At 50.9% G+C, this 20,191-nt stretch overlaps 5 protein-coding genes across 5 annotated transcripts; 3 read left to right on the top strand and 2 right to left on the bottom strand.

The window, feature by feature from the left end:
* Positions 1 to 219: 219 nt before the first annotated feature.
* LOC100902843 (mediator of RNA polymerase II transcription subunit 8) lies at positions 220 to 1,675 on the bottom strand. The gene is made up of 6 exons (XM_029111605.1): positions 1,529 to 1,675; positions 1,100 to 1,261; positions 833 to 1,015; positions 533 to 726; positions 327 to 417; positions 220 to 294 (listed from the first exon to the last, which is right to left on the bottom strand). The coding sequence occupies exons 1-6, from the start codon at positions 1,547 to 1,549 to the stop codon at positions 220 to 222; spliced, it is 726 nt and encodes a 241-aa protein (XP_028967438.1). The 5' UTR covers positions 1,550 to 1,675.
* A 1,311-nt stretch (positions 1,676 to 2,986) lies between these two features.
* Positions 2,987 to 5,810, bottom strand: fmt (phosphatase 6 regulatory subunit 1-like protein fmt). Its single transcript, XM_029111579.1, has 3 exons — positions 4,291 to 5,810; positions 3,675 to 4,131; positions 2,987 to 3,553 (listed from the first exon to the last, which is right to left on the bottom strand). Exons 1-3 carry the CDS (start codon positions 5,652 to 5,654, stop codon positions 3,098 to 3,100), a joined length of 2,277 nt encoding a protein of 758 aa, XP_028967412.1. The 5' UTR covers positions 5,655 to 5,810; the 3' UTR covers positions 2,987 to 3,097.
* On the top strand, positions 4,468 to 15,144 carry LOC100904229 (aldo-keto reductase family 1 member B1). The gene is made up of 6 exons (XM_003743766.3): positions 4,468 to 4,494; positions 13,601 to 13,648; positions 13,880 to 14,041; positions 14,119 to 14,322; positions 14,427 to 14,638; positions 14,772 to 15,144. The coding sequence occupies exons 1-6, from the start codon at positions 4,468 to 4,470 to the stop codon at positions 15,061 to 15,063; spliced, it is 945 nt and encodes a 314-aa protein (XP_003743814.2). The 3' UTR covers positions 15,064 to 15,144.
* Positions 6,943 to 10,066, top strand: LOC100902554 (PAX3- and PAX7-binding protein 1). Its single transcript, XM_029111578.1, has 7 exons — positions 6,943 to 7,103; positions 7,186 to 7,423; positions 7,544 to 8,483; positions 8,611 to 9,098; positions 9,235 to 9,584; positions 9,690 to 9,869; positions 9,985 to 10,066. Exons 1-7 carry the CDS (start codon positions 6,943 to 6,945, stop codon positions 10,064 to 10,066), a joined length of 2,439 nt encoding a protein of 812 aa, XP_028967411.1.
* Positions 15,145 to 17,652: 2,508 nt separating the features above from the next.
* Positions 17,653 to 20,128, top strand: LOC100902414 (uncharacterized). The gene is made up of 2 exons (XM_003743837.1): positions 17,653 to 17,818; positions 19,718 to 20,128. The coding sequence occupies exons 1-2, from the start codon at positions 17,711 to 17,713 to the stop codon at positions 20,126 to 20,128; spliced, it is 519 nt and encodes a 172-aa protein (XP_003743885.1). The 5' UTR covers positions 17,653 to 17,710.
* The last annotated feature ends 63 nt before the right edge of the window (positions 20,129 to 20,191 follow it).

The raw sequence follows: 20,191 nt of genomic DNA, 5'->3' as shown, positions 1-20,191 counted from the left end.
ATTATTCCTAAGTTCAGTGCGTCGCTGTTCGATCCCCGGAACTTTGCTTTTCCGTGAGAGGGAAGAGGCTCATGGTGTCGAGGATTTGATATAGAGTTTATTTCTCCCAGAGCTTGATCCTGGGACGAGTAATCGACAAGGTACCTAAGCTTTGGGATACTCATCATCATATATACAGTCTTAAAATTCTCGGTCCCCAGAAATGCAGTTGCCACCAATCTAACGCATATACGGATGCGATGACATGCCTCTAGCACTCTTGATGTTTGTTCTAACGGTGGCTGTCGGCATCTTGCCACCAACAGCCATTGAAGCCCCCCGGGGACCCCCGGTCCCATCGGTCCGCCCATCGGCTTCGGACAGCTGTTTCCCAGAGACGGGTTCGGGGCACGTTCTGGTCCGCGTAGATATCTACCGCTGTAATGAAGTAAAAGACACGATTCAATTGATTGTTCCACGATGGTGAAATTAGGCTCAATAGGTCTAGACTCTGCGGTGGGGGAAATCCGCCGATTCCAAATCATTTGCTCACCCGCAAATGGCGCTGAGTAAAACTATAGTGTCACCGCTCATGATTGACGGGGCAACTCTACTCGTCGCATCCACATCCCAGTCCTCACGGGTGGAGCGGATAATTTCACAGGCATTCTGACAGATTCTGTTGTGAGCAGCAATCAGTTTCTGTGCCGCATCTCCGTTCATCTGTGCTGCTTTGTTCAAGATCACCTGGAGATGTCAGAGTGAGTCGTGAATAATCCGCGCTAGCGTGATCCCCTCCCGGTACTCTACGTGGAAAGCAGCGCCGAGCGAAGAACTCAGAGGTTCATCTGACCTGATCTGCGGCTTCGATCTCCGGATCGCAGAGGGTTCTCAGATAGTCAGGGACTGCTTGATGATTGAAGAGTGGTACTCGACCGTCGGTTACGCGCTGCAAATCGGGATCAGGATCGGGTGATACGAGTAGCGGAAGGATTATCCGATTCCGTAATTTGGGAAGCTTGTCACTGCGGAGCACCTGCAACGAGACGCGTTCGAGTTAAGAACTCTCCCCCTGTCGGAGAATGATTCTGCGAGAGAGTGTTTCGGCGGAGTAGGATACCTTGAGGAGATTGTTCATCTGGCCGGATATAAGCGCGAAGTAGTCGAGGACAGCGGGCCACTGCAACGTTTCATATTCGTTCTCCAGCCGGAGGATCAACTGCTGGATGTTATTCTTGAGATCTGTGGTCCGCGAGAGCAGGGCATCCACAGCCTGATCCACCTTGAATGAGACATGGTGAAGGGGAATGAGTTTTATTCCCGAATCAGGCGATGACGGTCTCTCTGGCACTCGCAGTCACTCGTACCCTCGTACGAGAATTTTATTGAGTCGCGGAACCTTCCACAGTTCTCCGCTGGGAGTATGATCCAAGGGGAAACTCAAGAGGCTGTCAGAGCAGCGACCGCGCGTAGGAAATCTACAGAGCGGGGATAATAGTTCACTGAATGCCTCTATTCTATGGAATCGTTCAAGAATTGAGCTATGCACCTGCTTGTCCTCCTTCTCCATGTTCTTCAAATGTCGATGGTTTTCAACACCATGCGCGACAGACGACTACACTGTGCGTGGAAGCCCACAGTAAGCGGACACTGGAAACTTGCCGATTCCTTCCTTCCGTCGGCCCGGGTCGGAGGGCTCCAGCAGCTGCAACAAGAGAGGGGGCGGCCATATTGACAGAGGGCGCTTATAGCTTGCTCGGCGCGGCATTCAAAACCCGAAGAATCCTCGGGCTGGAGAGCCCGGACTCCATCGGTGTTCTATGGACAACTACCGGACAGATAACCCTTGAGACAATCGATTCCGATAATTCTCGGGATGAGAAGCCAGGGAAGAGTCGGAGTTTCATGCTTCGTGCAAAGAATTCTCGGGTCAGAATCCGGATTTGACGAGTTTGAGTACGGACCAAATCACAGTAACGGCGCCGAGATGACCGCTATGGGCAACCGTGCTCAGCCGGTCGGAAGCTCTTCTACCACGAGATGGCTCGGGCTACCTTCCGACACCATCAAAAGGAGAACTCAGAGATAGACAGCAGGCCTTCCAATGTCCGCCCTCCTCTGCCGGTATCGTGCATCACTTTTGGCTGCGAAAGCTTTCAACCTCCAACCTTTCAACCCTTTTCTTTTCCTGAAATTGCAAATCTCAACTAGTCGTGTTGTACCGATGATTAAAACTGTTTATCGTGATTCGGATCTCGGTTGGGAGCAAGTCTCATATCGACGACCTTTCGCAACGCCGGCGGAGTCGGCGTCTGTACGGAATTGAAGCGCGGTCCCGAGAATAATAGGTCCCGTAGATGATCGTACCCTCAAGGTTTCTGAAGATGTCCGTAAAGGTCGGATGACGCGCTCTCGCAGACGACGGGGAATCGGGAGCCGTCTGTGCTAGTTGGAATACTTGAAATCTTCATGAATCAGAGGACCAAATGGAAGCATATCAAGGCGAATCCGTTACTCGTCCCCGGATCCACTCCGTCCTATGGTCTCCCGCACGTCCTGACTCCTGACGGGTGCTTGTGATGACGACCTGGACCTCCTCCTGGAAGCGGCCCTTTTCAGATTTCCAGGGGAATTCATGAGCGGCGCAGCGGCGGAAACAAGGGAGGCGAGACAACCTCCGGGAAAATATTCAAGTCAAATTATTCGCCGCAGATTCCGACAAACCCTTCCCGAGCCACCACTCATTCAACTCCTCATTTACTCCGTGAGATTGAGCGATACAATCCCTATGTGTTCAAGAGGAAGGGATGGGTGAAACTTCGATGACACATGAGGCCACAAGATCTATTTCTCAACACCCGCATTCCAAGTTTCGAGAATGTGCTCTTGAGAAGATTTACTTTATTTTTCCCTAATCTTTTTTTTCGCATGTCGGCATCCTCCGTTGCATCTATCGTCCTCGATAATACCTACTTACCTAGATCTTATCGTCAACAACTGGCTTTCCAGCACCAGGACAGCACCTACATATTTCAATATACAGCAACTCTAGTCTGATCCTCCAGTCTTGATTCGGGTTCGATCCTGTTCCACGCGATTCTGCTCTCTGATACATTCTTCAAAACTCATCGTCACTCCCTTGCTGCTGCGGCTGCTGCTGCGGCGGCTGTGCTTGTTGTTGTGGTAGATCGTTTGCTCCGTCGGGAGCTGCGGGGACATTCTGCTTGTAGGACGCGAAATCCGCCCAGTTCTCATCGGAGGCGTCGTTCTGTTCGGCGAAACCCGAGGGGCTCGATGCCTCAGCACTAGAGCCACCACCGAGCTCTGTCTTCAATGAGCCGAAGTCTGCCCAGTCGTCTCGAGTTTCGTCACCTCCCGACGAGCCGGCGAGGTTCCAAGGATTGAAGCCTTCATCCATTTTATTCCACGGATCGCAATTCTCTCCTCCTGAATCTTCCTCATCCGATGAATGATCCTCGATTGGCGGAGAAGCGACGTTTGTGATGCCGGGAATATCTACATCGGTGAATTCGTCATCCTCGAAACCGAATTTGTCGATTGAGCAGGCAGTTAGCTGGAAGAGGGAAAGAAAGGATGATACTCGCGTCCATATAATACACTGCGCCCAAGGAACATCTATCCTGCACTTAAGCGTTGACGTGAGAAGAGCCATTCCTCAAGTCATTCAAGCTCACCATGTTCATTTGGTAGTCGTTCAGAGCCTGCTGAGCCGAGGCTATCGCTTCTGCGGACGGGACCCCCATGTCCCGGAGATCCTCGGGATCGTCTCCTTCCGAGCAGGAGGCGGCATTATTCATCGGACAAACGGTTTTGTTATAGACGTTATTGACATTTTCTAGAGTTTCCTTGAAGCTCGACCAGCTTTGCTTGAAATCTGGGCTGAGACCGTCCATCAGTTGCTCATAATACTCTTTATAAGAATTCTCACTCATCGCCTCAATGTAATTCGCCATCAATCTCAAGTGTCCGTTGTAACCTTTCTGGTCCTTCGGGACCGTGTTATAATTCTGGACAATTTTTTCTAACAAATTGCATTCGGAAAACAATTGATCAAATAATACGTGTTTGGCTGGCGGCGCCACTTCCGCGCTCCCAGCTACGCCCGACGTTGTCGAGTCGTCGTTACCGGGACTGGCGGGAATTTTCTCCGAATCTCCTAATCCTGTCGCAGTTTTGACTTCCGAGGACGCCTTGACACCATCGTCGTCGTCGTCTCCTTCGGTGTCGTCGACGGAAGTTTTCGTTTTTACATCGAAGGTCGTATTCATTGATAGCTCATCGGCGGTCGACCTGTCCCCTGGTTGACTCTTGGGCGGAGTACAAATAGCTTGCACTATCGAGTCGACTTGGTTGTGCAGCTGGCTACAGAGTGGATAATTGAAGAAGAGCTCGAGAACGATGGGCAGTACCTTGAGATCCCGTATGGCCAGCAGGCTAGGCTCGTCGGCGCACGAAACCATCGCAGCGATGAGCTTTACGATTTCCAGCCGAACCGTGCCGAACCGCTCCTTCTGTTCTTGAGTGAGACTGACGATTAGAGCATCCAATCGATTTGAAATCGCCGTGAGACATTTCCGGATCGCCTCCTTCGCTCGCTCGGTGTCCAGTTCTCCTAGGGTCGGCGAAGTTTCAGCTGGCGGCGAGTACAGCCCGAGGAAACATTTAGAGTCCAACATGATGTCTTGGTAGCACGGCGTCGTACTTTTGTACTGCAGCAAGGCCAGCAGCACGAAATTGCTCTCGAAGAGGGTCCACGCTGACAGATCGTCTTGGCCGGTCGGGATCGCATGATCGAGGATCTCGGTGATCAGGTCGACCTGCTCCACGGATGCCAACAGTGGATCGGGGGGGCATTTGTCCCGCAGCGTCATCTGCTGCTCCCGACCCACCTTGACGATTTTGCAGAGACATTTCGCCGAGTTCGTGATGACCTGCTCGGAATTGTCCGCGCTGAGCATCGCCACAAGTTTCGGAACGAGATTCGCACTTGCCAACCATTCGACGATCCGGGGCCGCAAGAGGAGGTTTTCGCTGCATTCGATCATTTTGTTGATGAGGTCTTTGATTGCTGAATTGTTGATGTGGTTCAGCAGCAGGTCGATAAACGCCGAACTACTCTCGGATTCTTGCTGCTGTGGCTCTTGTGCTTCTGCCACAGGCTTCTCGTCGTCGGCTTTTTCAGCATCGCCCTCAACCATTCTATTCTGGTAGCGATCAGGATCGTATGACTGAATGAAATCGAGAAATTTATCCGTACGTTTCGTAGCTAGAGCGATGAGGAGTTTACACACAAATGAGGCGGTAAGGTCGTTGAGGGCATCTTCTTGTCTAAATACGTTGCAGACCTTCGTGAGCAGTTGGGGTGAATTGATAAGTGCGTCTTTGATGGCGGGTATGTCAAATGTCAGTACCTCGCACGCTGTGTTCGGTAGCTTGTACTGGATTTTATAATCCATCTGAGGATCGGGATCGTGGATGATCATGTCGACCAGTTGTTCTAGTATTCGAGGCTCCAGGAGGTACGCGATGAGCTTTGGTGAGTTGTTGCGGAGCTCCTGAAGTAAGTCGCTCTCCGAGAGTATCTCCTGCGGTGTCACATCTTGTTTCTCGAGTAGGCTGTTCATATTCGATACGGTGTACTGCCAAAAGGCCATCTTGAGGCCTTAGATTCGTCGACGACGCTATTCGAGTCCCATAAAATGAAAACGCGCTCGAATGTTACTCGATACAACAGCGAACACACCACTATTTCCTCGGCTTCGACGACAGCAGCACTCGTCGTCCACCAACACCAGTATGCAGTAGTGATCAATTGTGTCGAATCGAAACCAAAACACACCTTTCCGCAGGATAAGCTGCCACGTCAGCTCATTAGTGGACTTCGCGGACCCACATTCGGCAAGATGGCGTTATTGTGGAGAGAGACGAGCAAGTATCATCAACTCGGTGCAAAGTTTTGATGGAAGTGTGTCTCCTACAGTGCGAGAAGTGACGGAAAAATCGATTCTGTGCCGTATTTTCCCCGAATTGCCTTGGACGAAGGACTCGCTTTGGAGCTCCTCATGGGGCCGGCCGATTGTCATTAGACTGCTCGGGTGACAGACGTAAGTTGACGAACGATTTACCTCGACGTAATTCGAACACTGGATTGCTAGTTGGTAACGTTCACAAAACACCGATATTCCTCGATACTCCCGCTGCCGGATCTCCTCTCAGGAGTAAGATCCAGGACGAGTATAGCGAGGGTCGGGATCGCGCTCTCATGGAGAGCATGTTCTGCGGTCTCCACGAGCTCTAAGAGACCGGAGCTGCTCAACCGGCTTGATATTCTGAGAATTGGGCTGGATGTACTTATCCGCACTGGGGTATGATGGCTCGAAGCACTACCCGCGAGATTCCGGATTGCAGATCGGCAGAGTTTCTCTGAAGCGCAGTTTTTATGGCGGAAACATTACCCCAGGCTCCGGAAAAAACTCCCGGGAGGGGGGCAGAATAAATAAAAAAACGAAATTCCGAGGGCGGCGGGGAGTTCGATTCAACAACCCGCTCCTGTATATCGACTGAACGAGACGATGATCCTCACGGGAGTGTGACTGCACTGATCCTCAACCTCCGAGTGGAAGCGCCACAGTTTGTCGGCCGCTCGAGATGTCGGCTTTTCAGGACAGCGCTGGACCGTCCTTCTGGATCTCACTCGGCCTCTGTAGTCTCGGCTTGCGGGCGGTTGCTGAAACTCGCGATGAAACTTCAGTGTGAAAGTATTGCAGCAGTTTGAGCTATCGCTCAATGAGGAAGGAGAGGGGGGAGGGGGGTAACGGATGCTAAAGGAGAAATGACGATACGCAATCCTCAAGGTTCCGTGCCGATGCATCACATCTAAGAGTTATTTATTACAGGCTCGCTCCTGTGCTCCTCAAGATCCGGAAAGCACATTGGGATAATATGGCTTTGTTCAAGAAGCCCAATAGGAAACAACGCCAACAGCGCTTGGCACATTCAGACAGCGAGGAAGACCAGGAGCACACGAGTCTCCTGCGCACTCAGGAAGATCGGAAAAACAAGGACAAGGACGATCGCGTGAAAACGACGAGCACCTTGCTGAGGTAGGTTCAGGAGGGAGCATCTTCCGACTTCCTCCATAGGGGTTGATATCTGGGGCGCTGACTGCTATGTTGACTTTTCCAGCTTCGGTGAGGCTGAAGAAGACGCTGACGAAGGCGAAGTTTTCAAAGTGAGGAAATCAAGTTACTCGAGACGCATCGCTAAGGAATTGGAGAAGGAACGAAGACGGAAAAAGTGTGAAGATTCAGAACCCCCGGTGAAGATTGAAGAGTCTACGGCTGTCAAACGAGAAAATGAAGGCAATAGCACCAAAACCGTCGACCTCCCCCTTGCCGACGGAATTGACGGCATCCGCATCAAGGTTAGGGAGCGATTACTGATTGAAGAAGAATAATTCCTGATGAGATCGAATCCGTCGAGGATTGACCTGCCAAATGCTCGAGAGTAGGATTCTGTGAAATTCACATTTTTTCATCCGCAGAACTCGATCAAGATCTTGAATTCCGATGAGATCGAGCGGCTCGACGATGTCAAAGTCGAAGATGACGACGAGGACGATCATAACGACGTCAACCAACGCATCGAGTTCAACCGCGATAGTGTCTCGAGAGCTCTCGAGAAAGGGGCGATTCCCGATGCTGCGACGATATTCGCTCTGAAGAAGCAGAGGCAGAAAATGGCGGGCCGATCGGGCGAGGATTTCATTTCACTCAAGGAAAACAAAGAAACGAATGGATCCTCGGCAAGAGCCAGAGAAGGAAGACTTCAGGAAGATGAAGACGACAGTGGTGCCGAGGACGGCCGCGTCAATTTCAGTGACATACGGTCTGGACGGCGAGAAGAAATCCGCGAGGTCTTAGGTTCGCAAAGCAATCATTCCGTCGAGCACGAAAACGAGGACGACGAAGATACCGAGGCGCTCCGTTGGGAAAAGGAACAAATCCGCAAAGGTGTCGGTACGCTAGCCGGGGCTCAGACATTCTCACGGAGCCCCTCCCCCAACCCCGAAGACCGGAATAGAGTCTCGAACCTACCCCCGGTCTACATTCCTACGGACAAGAGCGGTTTGACGATAAAGTCGGTTGTTGACAGGGTTCGGGATCGTTTGAGCAATGTGAAAGACATTGTCGCTCGGTCTCAGAACCAATATACTACCATCGCTACCGAGTTGGCGCTCTGCGCCGAGACCATTCAGAGCCTTGAGAAGCAACTGCCTCGGACGGAGAAGGAGTATCGATTTTATCAGGAGATACAGACCTACTCGATAGATTTGATTGAATGTTTGGACGCAAAAGTCCCAATCATAAACGCACTCGAGGGTCGGCTCCTTAGCGCTCTGGCGCAGCGCTCCGAGAAATTCGTTCGCAGAAGAAGGCAGGATGTGAAAGATCAAGCTGAAGAAGTTCGCCCGGGAGCAATCGGTAAGTCTTTCCCGCGAAATCGCAGTTTCAGATCGGTCGAGCTCATACGGATTCCCTATAGCTCGTCTACCGCATACGACAAGGAGTCGCTTTGAAAAACTAAAAGCTTCTTGATCGTCCGTTTCAGTCGAGACCGCAGCGAAGCGCCGCGCGCGCGAAAGAGAGGGTCGCCGTATGCGGAGAAAAACGGCGCGCCAGACTTCCGGTGTCAGCCGTCATTTTGATGGCATGAGCTCCGATGACGAACAGATTGAAACAGAAAGACTCCAGCTCTCTACGGATCGCGAACAAGTGTTGAGCGATGCCACGCACATATTCGAGGACGTCAATGACGACTTCAGTAAACTCAGTTCTGTTCTGAAGCAATTTGAGAAGTGGAAGCTCTTTCTGAATGAGTCGTACCAGGAGGCCTATATTCCCGTGTGCGTCCTGAAACTTGTACTGCCGTTCGTACGCCTGGAAATGCTCAACTGGAATCCGCTGGAAACATCGGAAAGCGTAGAAAAATATCAATGGTTCAAGGAGCTTCTCTTTTTCGGCTACAAGATTGAAGACAAAGACGAGTCCGACCTCAACTTGATACCCAGAGTTGTTGAGAGAGCGCTCATTCCGAAGGTGGGTTCAACGATCGTTGTTCATGTTTCCCTGTCTCGTCTCCCGGCTCTCCCGGGAGCGGATATCTCGTAGACGAGAGGCGAGTACAATCCCGGAGGAGCGATGATAACAAAGAATGGGAACTTTTTTTCTGCAGATAAGTGATTATGCCGAGCGTGTATGGGATCCTATGTCGACATCTCAAACACGGAACCTTGTGCGATGTATCCGCAAGCTTTGCGATGACTACCCTTTCGGGAGGAAGTCTAAGCCGCTGGCGACGCTCCTGGGGAAGATTTTCGTAAAAATCCAACGCTCGCTCGAGGAGGATGTTTTTGTCCCGATGGCCACGAAAGAAGTCGTAGACAATCCTTTCTGCCCGAGTAGTCTTTTCTTCCAACGGCAGTTTTGGAGTGCGGTCAAACTTCTGGAGAATATTCTCTCGTTTCACGGAATATTGGCAGAACAGCCTCTGAAGGAGGTCGCCATCATGTGTCTGTTAAACAGGTCAGTATCCTTCAGAGCCTTCCGAGACCCGCTCTCTTCTAGCTGGAATCCGTCATCTCGAATTTGTCTGTCCATCGAAGTCGTATGTACATCATTTGTTTTCAGATATCTGCTGTTTGCGCTCCAATGCTCTCTCGCGCATAAAGACACAGTGGATCGGGTTGAGGCAATCGGAGCCATGCTGCCCACCGCGTGGCTGCGGTCTAATCCTCCCGCCGAGTTGCAAATGTTCTCCAAGCTTCTCCTGAGTCTGATCAAACACTTGAAGAGCACATTTGCACCTGAGTAAGTTCCCCACGATTTTATCCTCGGAATATTCTACTATTTCTCTTGTCGACATCCTGGTAGGTGATTTCCGGCAGATCGACCACGTATCCAATTGTGGATCTTTTTTTTCCAGCTTAAAAATCCAATCGATCATCAAGCTGCATGACAGCTGCAGCGCAGTCTCATATGCTGACTTGACCGCGAGGAAGAAATGAATGCGGGAGGGGGAGGCCGCTGTGTACGAGTGGAGTCCCATGGATAGTGAAAAATGAAATATTTTTCATGATAATTATCAAAAAGACCCGGTTCTGTAAAATAAATTGTCTAGATGCCCCTGTTTCATATTGAAGGTGAATCGATTTCTGAGTTTCGGGGAGAAATATTGGGAAAATCGGTCGTCGTACGATCCAAGGTATTGTAGCGGAATCATCTACAGATATACAGATTCTCTTCTCCAGGAGCGTGGAGGCGATCGGCCCGGCGAGCCTCGATGAGTAAACGAGTACTGCTGAAGATCAGTCGAGCGAGAACGACACTTCCCGGGGGAAGTTTGGAAATTAGGGTCTCCCACATGAGATCTCAGAATATTCGAGAGGTGACTGGGCTCGATGGCTGGATCCCGATTAACAATCCGTTCCTGAGCCATTTGAGTGAGATCAGGAATCGGTAGATGTTTCATCGACTAAAATCCCCATGGGGCCGTTGATGCGAGTCGCGAGGAAGCTCGTTCACGATTGGTCAGTGGTCTCCGTCCCATCAAATCACAGACAGAGTGCGTCCGACATGTCCACATTGCATGGACAAGTCGATATTGCATGAGAATCTGAGCTCAATCCTGATGCTTAGAGATAGCGTATGGAAGAACTACTGGAGATACAGAAACCAAGGCATTCTTTGATTGAGTGGAGCTGCTACAGAGGCCGTGGCTTAGACAGCGCCCTGAGGTATTCCAGCAGAAACAACGACTCCGACACTTGACTTGACGCGGGGCCACCAAGAATTCTTCCCACCTCCAGAGCTGAATTGAGACAAAGGACAGAATGATTTGGTTTGCTCATCGATCTCGCCCTAACCATGGTCATCCCCGGAATCAGCGAGGAGCTTTCAGCGGGAGAATCACGCACACCGATCTCAAAGTCGGACTCTCCATTGATTGAAATGACAAGTTGTTCAATAATAACAAATAATCAATTCAATTCAAAACAGCGAACCTCCTGGAGAAATTGTTGTCCTTCCGAATATTGCACGCCAGTCTGGCTGGGATTTTCTCTTTAGGTGTCCTCGAGAAATTGAGTTCCCGCTGTAGCATATCCCGTAGAAGCCCGCTCCTCTAGGTTGAACTTACGGGCGTTGCTTACTTTCACGGTCTTCCCAGCCCTTAGCGTGGAATTCGTCGCGGTTTTACGACGCTTCGATATTTTCCCTTAAGAGAGTCGGACGAGAACGACACGACCGGAGATATGACCGCGTGCGCCGTTGTTCTGGGATCGACAGCTAAAGAATAGACAAAAAATGTCAATAATTTGAGAATCAGTCATATGCCTTGCTCCTCATCAGCGATCCGAAGTGCGAGCCGAACTGCCGCGACACATTGAGACATGCTTCGAGACATTCAGACATTAATCGAAAGCTCATTATATTAGAGAGAGTGAAGCTCGCGTATCAATTCCTGTCCCCCTTAGTGAGAGAGCTCGAAACGTAGCTGACAATCTGCCCGAATTCCGAAGCGGTTCTCCCGGGCTAGTGAGCCGCGTGAGTGATCTTCGATGGCCCCCCTTTTTAAGAGCGAAACTGTGATTGAAATTTTCGATCAAACCCGACCAGCGCAACGGACCGCATCTAGAGAGCGAACGTACAATTTGCGACTGTTGGAAACGAAGCCTTGACTAGGCCATTTTTGCCACTGGAATTTCTTCCAGCCCTCCGTCGATCACTTCAAGGAGACTTCAAAACCGAGAGCGACCGAGTAGTGATTTAGGTCCAGTCCCTCAACTGTCTCCCGGCATCCGACGGAAGGAGACAGTCTCGCATCGAAGACGGAGCAGCTCAGCGCATTATTCTGAAGCTAGATGAATGGAGGACTCAGAATTGTAGCTTCATCTTCTAGGGATATGGAGCCTCAACTTGGGAGTAGAACAGGCTCCGGAATTATGTCTTCTCATACTCGTTACCTTCAAAGGCTCATTTTGCGAGGCAGCGGTGGACCGTCGACGTCAATCCAGTTTGACTGATCAGGAGACTGATTCGAGAGCCGAAGCATCGCCCAAAGACGGCTGGGATTCCCCATGCAGCCTATTGTCGAGATTCAGCCACTCCATGTCGGAGCTTCCACATGAATATTTTTTCGGAAGTCCCCGGTTGGGATCTCATCCATTTCTCTTTTTTGAGAGCACCGCGGAAAAAAGGTCGATAAAAGTCCGATTTGAGGAGCACATCTCGTAAAATCAGGAATGAGACGAAACAATTTAGATGTCTCTCTCCTTATTTATTATGACATCTTTTGTTCTGGCGGCTTGTTGCTCATTTCTTCCCTAGCGAAGTACGATCCGCGTCCGTGGAATCCATCCCCGTACATAGACACTCTGAAAATTTATTCCTGAGTGCTCCGCTCACTCAAGATTTATGTGACATCATGGTCGTGAGGGATACCTCTCGGAAGTGGAACCGGCGAGCACGAATGAAACGGAGGACTCCGATCGGGACTATTCCAGATGCAGAGATGACGAGGCTCAAATACATAGCAATCTTATCATAGAGCTGAAACGTATCCGAGGAACGATCGAAAGTGACAGCGGTGGCATGAGTGGTCTCGATGGAGCCACCGGAATTTACTCGAAGTCGATCGTTTCAAGTCGGAGATCCTCACTCGTTTAGCATTCTGAACCCGAAAGTCTATAAAGATATTCTGCTATCGAAATTCGAGTAACATGGTTCCGATATTCATCGGAGGCATCGAACTGTGACACCTGTCTACCTCAAATCGTTTGGTGTTGCGGACGCGCCGTGGACATGGGGCTATCTCGCGAGAAGTTTCTCCTGTCCGATTCAGAAATCGAAGCTGAGGTCTCATGATCTACCCACGCCTTCGATCGGTAACCTCCCACCACAACGTTTACAACCCCACACCGGCAAAGGTCGCCAAACATAACGAGGATTCTGAGTGGGGGTTACTGGTGCGGCGATGTTAAATTACCCCGTGGTATGCGATGTTACTTCTGGGAGGATCCGCTCATGACCAGCGATGAACTTCGGCCCGACCGGAGGGGCCATTCTCGCCACCACAATGTTCTCGTTTCGACCGACGATAATCGTCATAGATTTTCTTCAAAGAGAAAATTCGCTCAAAATCGGTTGCGAACTTCGGAGCTACTTTCGAGTCGAGACCGAGCGAGATGCCACGGGTATCCGGAGACCGTGAATTGCGCTATCGAATCATTCCGATTGCTCCTTATATGATAATTTCTCTACTTTTCAACGCTTTTACCTTCTCCCAACGCTATCACGTAGTCAGCGGTACTTCTCGAGGAAGCTCCGACTGACTGCGCGCGGAATCCGATACTCAGTCAGTCAGTCATCGGCTCATGCACCGGGACGAGAGTCGACTCCACAAGGCCGGTGACCCTCTCCACACTGCTTACAATTAGACTGACGGCGCTGCAGTTCGCGTTGTTGGGAATCACCCACGCTTCCGACTATTCTACTCCTTCGACAAGCATTTTAGAGGGGCCATGGCTTCTCAGACGACGAAGTTGAGTAATGGGTTAGAGATACCGCTCCTCGGTCTCGGTACATCAACGGTGAGTGACACCCCATCATTCGGGCTAATCGTGAACGGGCCAGCGTTCGTCATCCGTTTTTGGGGAAGATCTCGTTTCACCGTACTTACCGTTGGGGAGGCGGCTGCCTCTCGATCGTGGGTCGGAGATCGTTGAGAAACTTAACTCTTTAAGGTCCGATTGTGGGCGATGCGATAGGAAGGCTGACTGAGCGGAATTTGCAGTAAAATAGGGATTCGACCTTCCGCACAGATAGGTGATATCTACGAGGGAACATGTCGGGCGATCGATGCCGGCTACCGTCTTATCGACACGGCTTCCCTGTACCAGAATGAAGGTGAAATCGGCCGAGCCGTCGCCGATAAAATCAAGGACGGGACTATAAAGCGAGAAGACCTCTTCATTGTCACGAAGGTGGGCGGATTTCTCATTAATTGCCCCAAGTCGAAGCGTAAAGTGCGTAGCACTAGATGAATCTTGCCCCTTTCTAGATACACGTCAATAGTCATCGGAGAGGAGCCTTCGCCAAGGACTTCGAGGGCTCTCTAGCTCGCTTGAGGGTCGATTACGTCGATCTGTATTTGATACATTGGCCGATCGCGCTTGCCGAAAACTGCAGCGGGAAGATTACAGACGGTCCCATAGTTTTCGATGACGACGCAGATTATCTGACAGTATGGGCAATGATGGAGGAGGTGGGTCCGAGGAAGATCACGGGATATCTCTCCGTTCGAGTTCGAGTGTATCAGGCACGAGAAAACCTCTGAATCGTTCCTAAAACTACCCTTGACTCGAGTAGTTGCTCGAGTCCGGAAAAGTTCGCGCCATTGGTTTGTCCAACTTCAACAAAGCTCAGATCGAGCGGATTCTCAAATCGTGCAAAATCAGACCGGTCGTCAATCAAGTGGAATGTCATCTGGTCTTCAACCAAGAGCGCTTGAGGAGATACTGTGCGCAGCAAGGCATTCTGCTCATGGCATTCAGTCCCTTGGGAGCTCCAGGTAGAACAATGTGAGTACAAGAACAGGCGCTATATTGGCAATCTGAACATTGGGATGAGGCAGATCATGTTCGAACCTGACGAGGGCCCCTGTATCGAGACCCACTCGCGAGAACTCTCTCCGTATATACTTCATCTCAACAGAATAAGGACCGATGCGCCGAAACTGCTCGAGAACGACGTTGTAGTCGAACTCGCCAGAAAGTATGGGAAAACCCCCGGCCAAATTCTGCTCAGACATACCATCCAGCGGAATATAATCGCGATTCCGAAGAGCGCCAACCCTCAGAGAATACGGGAGAACATCGACATCTTCGACTTCGCTCTCGAGCCGGCCGATGTCGAGCGTTTGAACGCGCAGGACAAAAATCTTAGGCTGGTGGAGAACAAGGTCTGGGAAGCTGGTAAATACTACCCCTTCCACGATGACTATTGAAGCGTTCCCAAATGAGCGCAGCTGTTGGCTCCGACGAATAATGAATAATAGTTCCCATACAAGAATAAACCAAATCCACCCTTTTTGCTCAATCTCCCATCACGATTCTATCTGATAATGATACGGAGTGACTGGAAGGGCCTCGGCCTCGACACGGCGTACTTCATGAGGACGATCCCGTTAGATCGAATTGTGGGAGCTCAGGTCCACGGATCATGACATCCGCTATCGCACGGCCTGTGTCACCTCATAAGCGAAGAAGCCAGCGCCTCAGGGGCGGCTCTCAATGACACACAGTCAAGCGCATTGTGTGCCCGTGTCGGGACAACGGTGAGCGAAATAGAACAAGCAGAACTTGGTAGTCGCCGCAGCGCATGTACAGCAAAAATGCCTCTTTTTTATTTCTCCAGTTCGTCTGCCGGTTCGATCGGTCGGACTTGTTTCACGCCATTTACCGGAACCTCCGAAGCCTCCGTAGACGGAACAAAATGCCTTCATGATAGCTTGGGCTCATATCGTGACCCAGCGATCCCAGATCTCTCGAATGAGTCCACTCCATTCTATAGTGTAGGCCCGCTTAGACGGGATCCACACAGGGCGAATGATCATCCCTTGAAGATAGCCATGAGTAGCTCTTCAAAGAATTCTAGTCCATTCGGTGAGATTAGCGCGTGCGTCGTCAATGAAGCCGTTCGCCGCAAACCCAAGACTCATTTCATGAATTATCCCCCTCACCGTCTCGTTGGACGATGTCCGGGAACCACTCGAAGTGTTCATTCGAAGGAGCCAGCTGATTTTTCACGACACAATACTCCAAGCAGGGCAACCTGATCAGGAGATGCGTGTTTACACGACGCGTCGCGGACAGTGATTCTCCGCGGTCCAAATAAAATGATCTACTCCTTTTGCCAGAAAACGCTTCATATTGAGAATCCCGAAAGAGGTCACAGACTCACCGGCGGGAAGTACGTAAAGATTGAACGTTTAACAATTCCAGCGTCTCCCTCCGACTCGTTCGCGTGATCCCAAGTTTGCTCTGTGGTGTCGCGAATTCACATTTATCGCTTTGGCCCATGAGCCTCGACCGGGGACGTAAACGAGCGGTATGATCGAGTTCTTCAGGACGCTAATCACGACTCGGCAACTCCTATCGGTGACACATCTACGCGGACTTTATTGCTCAGTAGGGTTCCGTTCATTTCGAATCGTTTCTGGCGGGCGAGTGGTCCACCCGCTGTGGATCCGACCCATTGATAGAGAGAACCACGAAGGAAGACTCGCCGTCAGTACAACAATCTGCTCGGGCAAAATTCAATCTATGCATAGCCAATCCATATGACTCCGGATCTGACGACCTCTCTCGAGGTTTACGGAGAATCGACGAGCTCACCGGTGCATCGTTCTCCGAATTCATTGTAGAGAGACCGCTCTCGACGTATTCCGAAGGATTGACCGTGATGATTGCGCCACGCGGCGAAAGCCACCGAGACCCAGACCCTCGTCGGTGCGAGATAATCGCAGGGAATGCCCGTCGAAGGAGCCGATTGACTCGCCAAACATCGGAGTATCGATTTGAGCCATTCAAAACCTGAAGGCGATCCGGCGGTACGTCGAGGACGGCAGCGATAGTCAAATACACGACGTCGAAATCTGAAATTTAGACTAGTTGGCGAGCCCGTCCGACGGCCTACGGTCCAACTAGTCATACAACGTCTGCTCGGAGCAGCGGCTCGTGGTTCCCTCTGATTACGCCGGGTCGTGACCCCAGATCACGACCATAGTCACTAGAGGGGTATCTGGCCCGAGAAAGCAACCCTCGGAGCCGGCTACACTCATGGTTTTTCGACGGCTGTACAGAAATCCGCCGATGGCACGAAATTCCCTCGTAACGGATGCAACAACCTGTCGCATGAATGGCTGCAGCTGAATCTGAATGACCTTCGCTTCGGTTTGCAAACCCGGCATGGTCAGAAAATCAGTGCGAAACTATTGTTGTCCTCTGAGACACGAGGGGCTCTCCGGAGCTCACGAATTGAGGCTCGCCGAAAATGAGGCTCGAATATCAGCTCCTCTGTCCAGGGCGAACTCTGCGCAGGATCGACTGGGGAATACCATTAATACTGAAGAACTTTACGGGTTCGAAAGAGCTCTCGTTTGCGGCGATGACCTGTTTGACCTGCAGGGTTAATATCCAACCGCAGACCGCAGTCAAAAGGCTCTTTGCCGTCGAAATTCCGACGCTCAGACATAAGGCACCGCCCCCTGTCACTTCTCTTCTGTCTTGGGAGAACTTCAGCGGAGGGTGGAGCATGCGGTTCCGACGACGCCGACGCTAAGGCTCAATGTACGACTGTGAACGAGAGCCCGCGTCCACGATCAAACTAGCTCGACAATCGCTCGTAACATCGGAGAGTTGATATACCATGTCCGTACAGAGACTGGGGTCAACTCAGTACAGCGTACTACAAGCTTCAGGTGGAGCACGATGAAGTGCAGCAGAAGCGCCGCCCTGGGCAGGTAACGGAAAGGAGAGGAGGCGGGCCCTACTCCTCTGCGCGGTGAAGTACGCCGAAGGTAGTCTAACGTTCAGTACAGAGACGAGTTCGGTAGATGACGGACACTCATGAAGAAACTAGCAACATAGTGTATGACATTCAGTTCGTGCTTTCGTGACAGCAGGATGCTGGTCTGGAGGAGATCTTGCTCAGTCTGGACCATCGCCCTCATGCTGATAACGTGGGCGAGTCATGGAGTGGTGAGTTCCAGATAGCTTAATGCAGTTGGAAGGATACGAAGCCATGGAAGCCCATGGACTCGAATCGGATTCGGATTATTCGGATGCGCTGCTAACTTCCACTGGTACAAGGTCGAGCCTCATGCTAATCTCTAGCATTATCGGAGACACCTCGGATAAATTTCAAGAGTATCGTGACGAATATCGTCTTCCCGTCGTGATCGTGTAAAATTAACGGGTCGCTGGTATCGAAGGAATCAGGGATGGCGCGCTTATCTGACTTGAAATTGAGTCTCTCAGGCTCATAAGTTTTTGATTGAAGAAGAAAGTTTCCCCCAAAGTCTCGTTCTTTCATTCTTCTCCTTAAGCCTTTCGAAAACGGACAATTATCCCGGACACGAACGATCGATTCAGCGGTGTCCGAGCTGTCAACGCACCTTCTCGCGAGATAAATCAGTCAGAGCCCGAAGCCTTATCGCAAGGCTCCTAGAGCCTCTGACCTTGGCCTGACTCGCTTGAAAGGTCTTTCTGGAAGACTCGATGGCAGTCCAATGAATTCAGCTCGAGATCTGCTTGAGTTCCGATCCCAACCTCCGAAACCTTCTCATCCTGACGGCGATTAGGAGCGGAACAATCGAGGACCGTCAATATAAAAGGGGAAGGAGAGTGATAGTAGCCACCATTTAGACAGGTGGTGTTTAGTTCAGTGATCGTCATCTTTGCCACCGCTGCCGCCGTCATTATCGTCGAGAAGTTCTACAAAACACGAGAAATGCGGTACTCGGTACTCGTGAGTAGCGTCGGGCGTTTCGTTCGTTCGTTGTTGTTCTGGTCCGTCGGATCGATTCTATGACGTAGTCTTTGGTGAATCGAAGCGTCACTCCATGGCACTTTACCTCCCGCGGCCTTGTTCATTACACGAAGTGGTTTTCACCAGCAGCAGAAAAACACAGAGAAAAACGTGCGCAGACCTCTAGACGCTGGACTTCGATTTTCTCTACATGCTTGATCAAGAGACTCATTGCTCGAAACGACGGAGAGCATTGATATTTTTGCTGATTAGAGCAGCCCTCCGAGTTCGGGATGGAAGTGTCCACGGGAACGGCGTACTGGAAGTCTCAGGCTCGAAAGATTTCGAATTTGGAATCACACATCCAGTACCACGGTCTTCTCCGAAGGAGTTCAGCCGTATACCTGAGTACCTGGATATGCTTCGGAACTATCGGAAGACCTCGGCCGAGTCATTCCGGCTTCACCGTTATTTCTATGCTTCGGCTGCGGTATTCGGGGTTTCGGCTGATTTGTTAGCGGGTATCGATCGTGTTTGGAATCAGTGTAACGGATGACGATCTGAACGTAGAAGAATCGTGAACCTACGGTTGATGAGCATCGATCTTGTTCTGTCTGCTCGCGTCTGTATGTGTCAAACATCCGCACAAAGCAATCGTGAACGGCATCGGGATTCTTCTTCTCCGCTTCAATCACTCGCCCACTGAGAAATCGGTGATTTGCGGCTCCCATCATCATCATCATCATGATCTTGTGTCCCTGAAAGCGAGGGATCTCAAAAGTTCATTTCACAGACGGTTCGCTTGTTCTTCATCTCTCGTGCTTCATTTTTCTCGTGGTACATCACGAGATCTCGAACAAAGCGATCTTCAAACGCTACAAAACTTGACTCCTGTTACATTTCTGGCACTTTACTACGCCATAGCTCCGACCGGCGTACCGAAGCCCGAAACAAGCGTCTGGGCTTTCGCTCGGCAGCTTCAGAAGCACTGGTGATCCGAGACCCCTTGTATTGGAAGGAGCGTTCGGCACAGTGTCGAACTCTCTCATAACTCGAAAAACCCGGATGAGCGCAGATCGGAGCAATACCGGGGATTCACCGAATAACCAACTTCATCTCCTCTCTTCCAGGCAGACTGCAACTGTAAAAAAGTCGGAGCCCCCTCGTCCCCGAAAACCCTCTCGCGGGCCAGCCGATCCACGGTCGAAGTTCCATCAGCAGAGAAACTCGCGAGCAGATTCGGATTGGGCCCGGTAGCTGATGGTCACTGGCGACAAGAACAAAAACAGGAGGATGGCTCCGTCAGAGGTCGTTATGGATACACAGATCCCAGCGGTCTTGTGAAAATCGTCGAATACTTCGCCGATGACAGCGGGTTCCATGTTCTCCACGTGAAAACACAAGCGCCAAAGCATCAAGTCGACTCGGATATTCACCACGATACGTTCAGCCCGTTCCTCGGCGTCGTTCCACCATTCGTTGCGAGGAGTCGCAACCAACACCAGCCTGACAGGATGGATTTCCCGATTAACGAAATCTAATTAGAGCTGATTGCGAATGAAGAACTTTGCTCAAGGACGAGAGGCGAGCTCGCGAAAACCGTG

This window comes from Galendromus occidentalis, unplaced genomic scaffold (assembly GCF_000255335.2).
Source record: "Galendromus occidentalis unplaced genomic scaffold, Mocc_1.1 scf7180000077451, whole genome shotgun sequence".
Lineage (NCBI taxonomy): Eukaryota > Metazoa > Arthropoda > Arachnida > Mesostigmata > Phytoseiidae > Galendromus > Galendromus occidentalis.
This window is presented reverse-complemented; position numbering and strand designations above follow the sequence as displayed.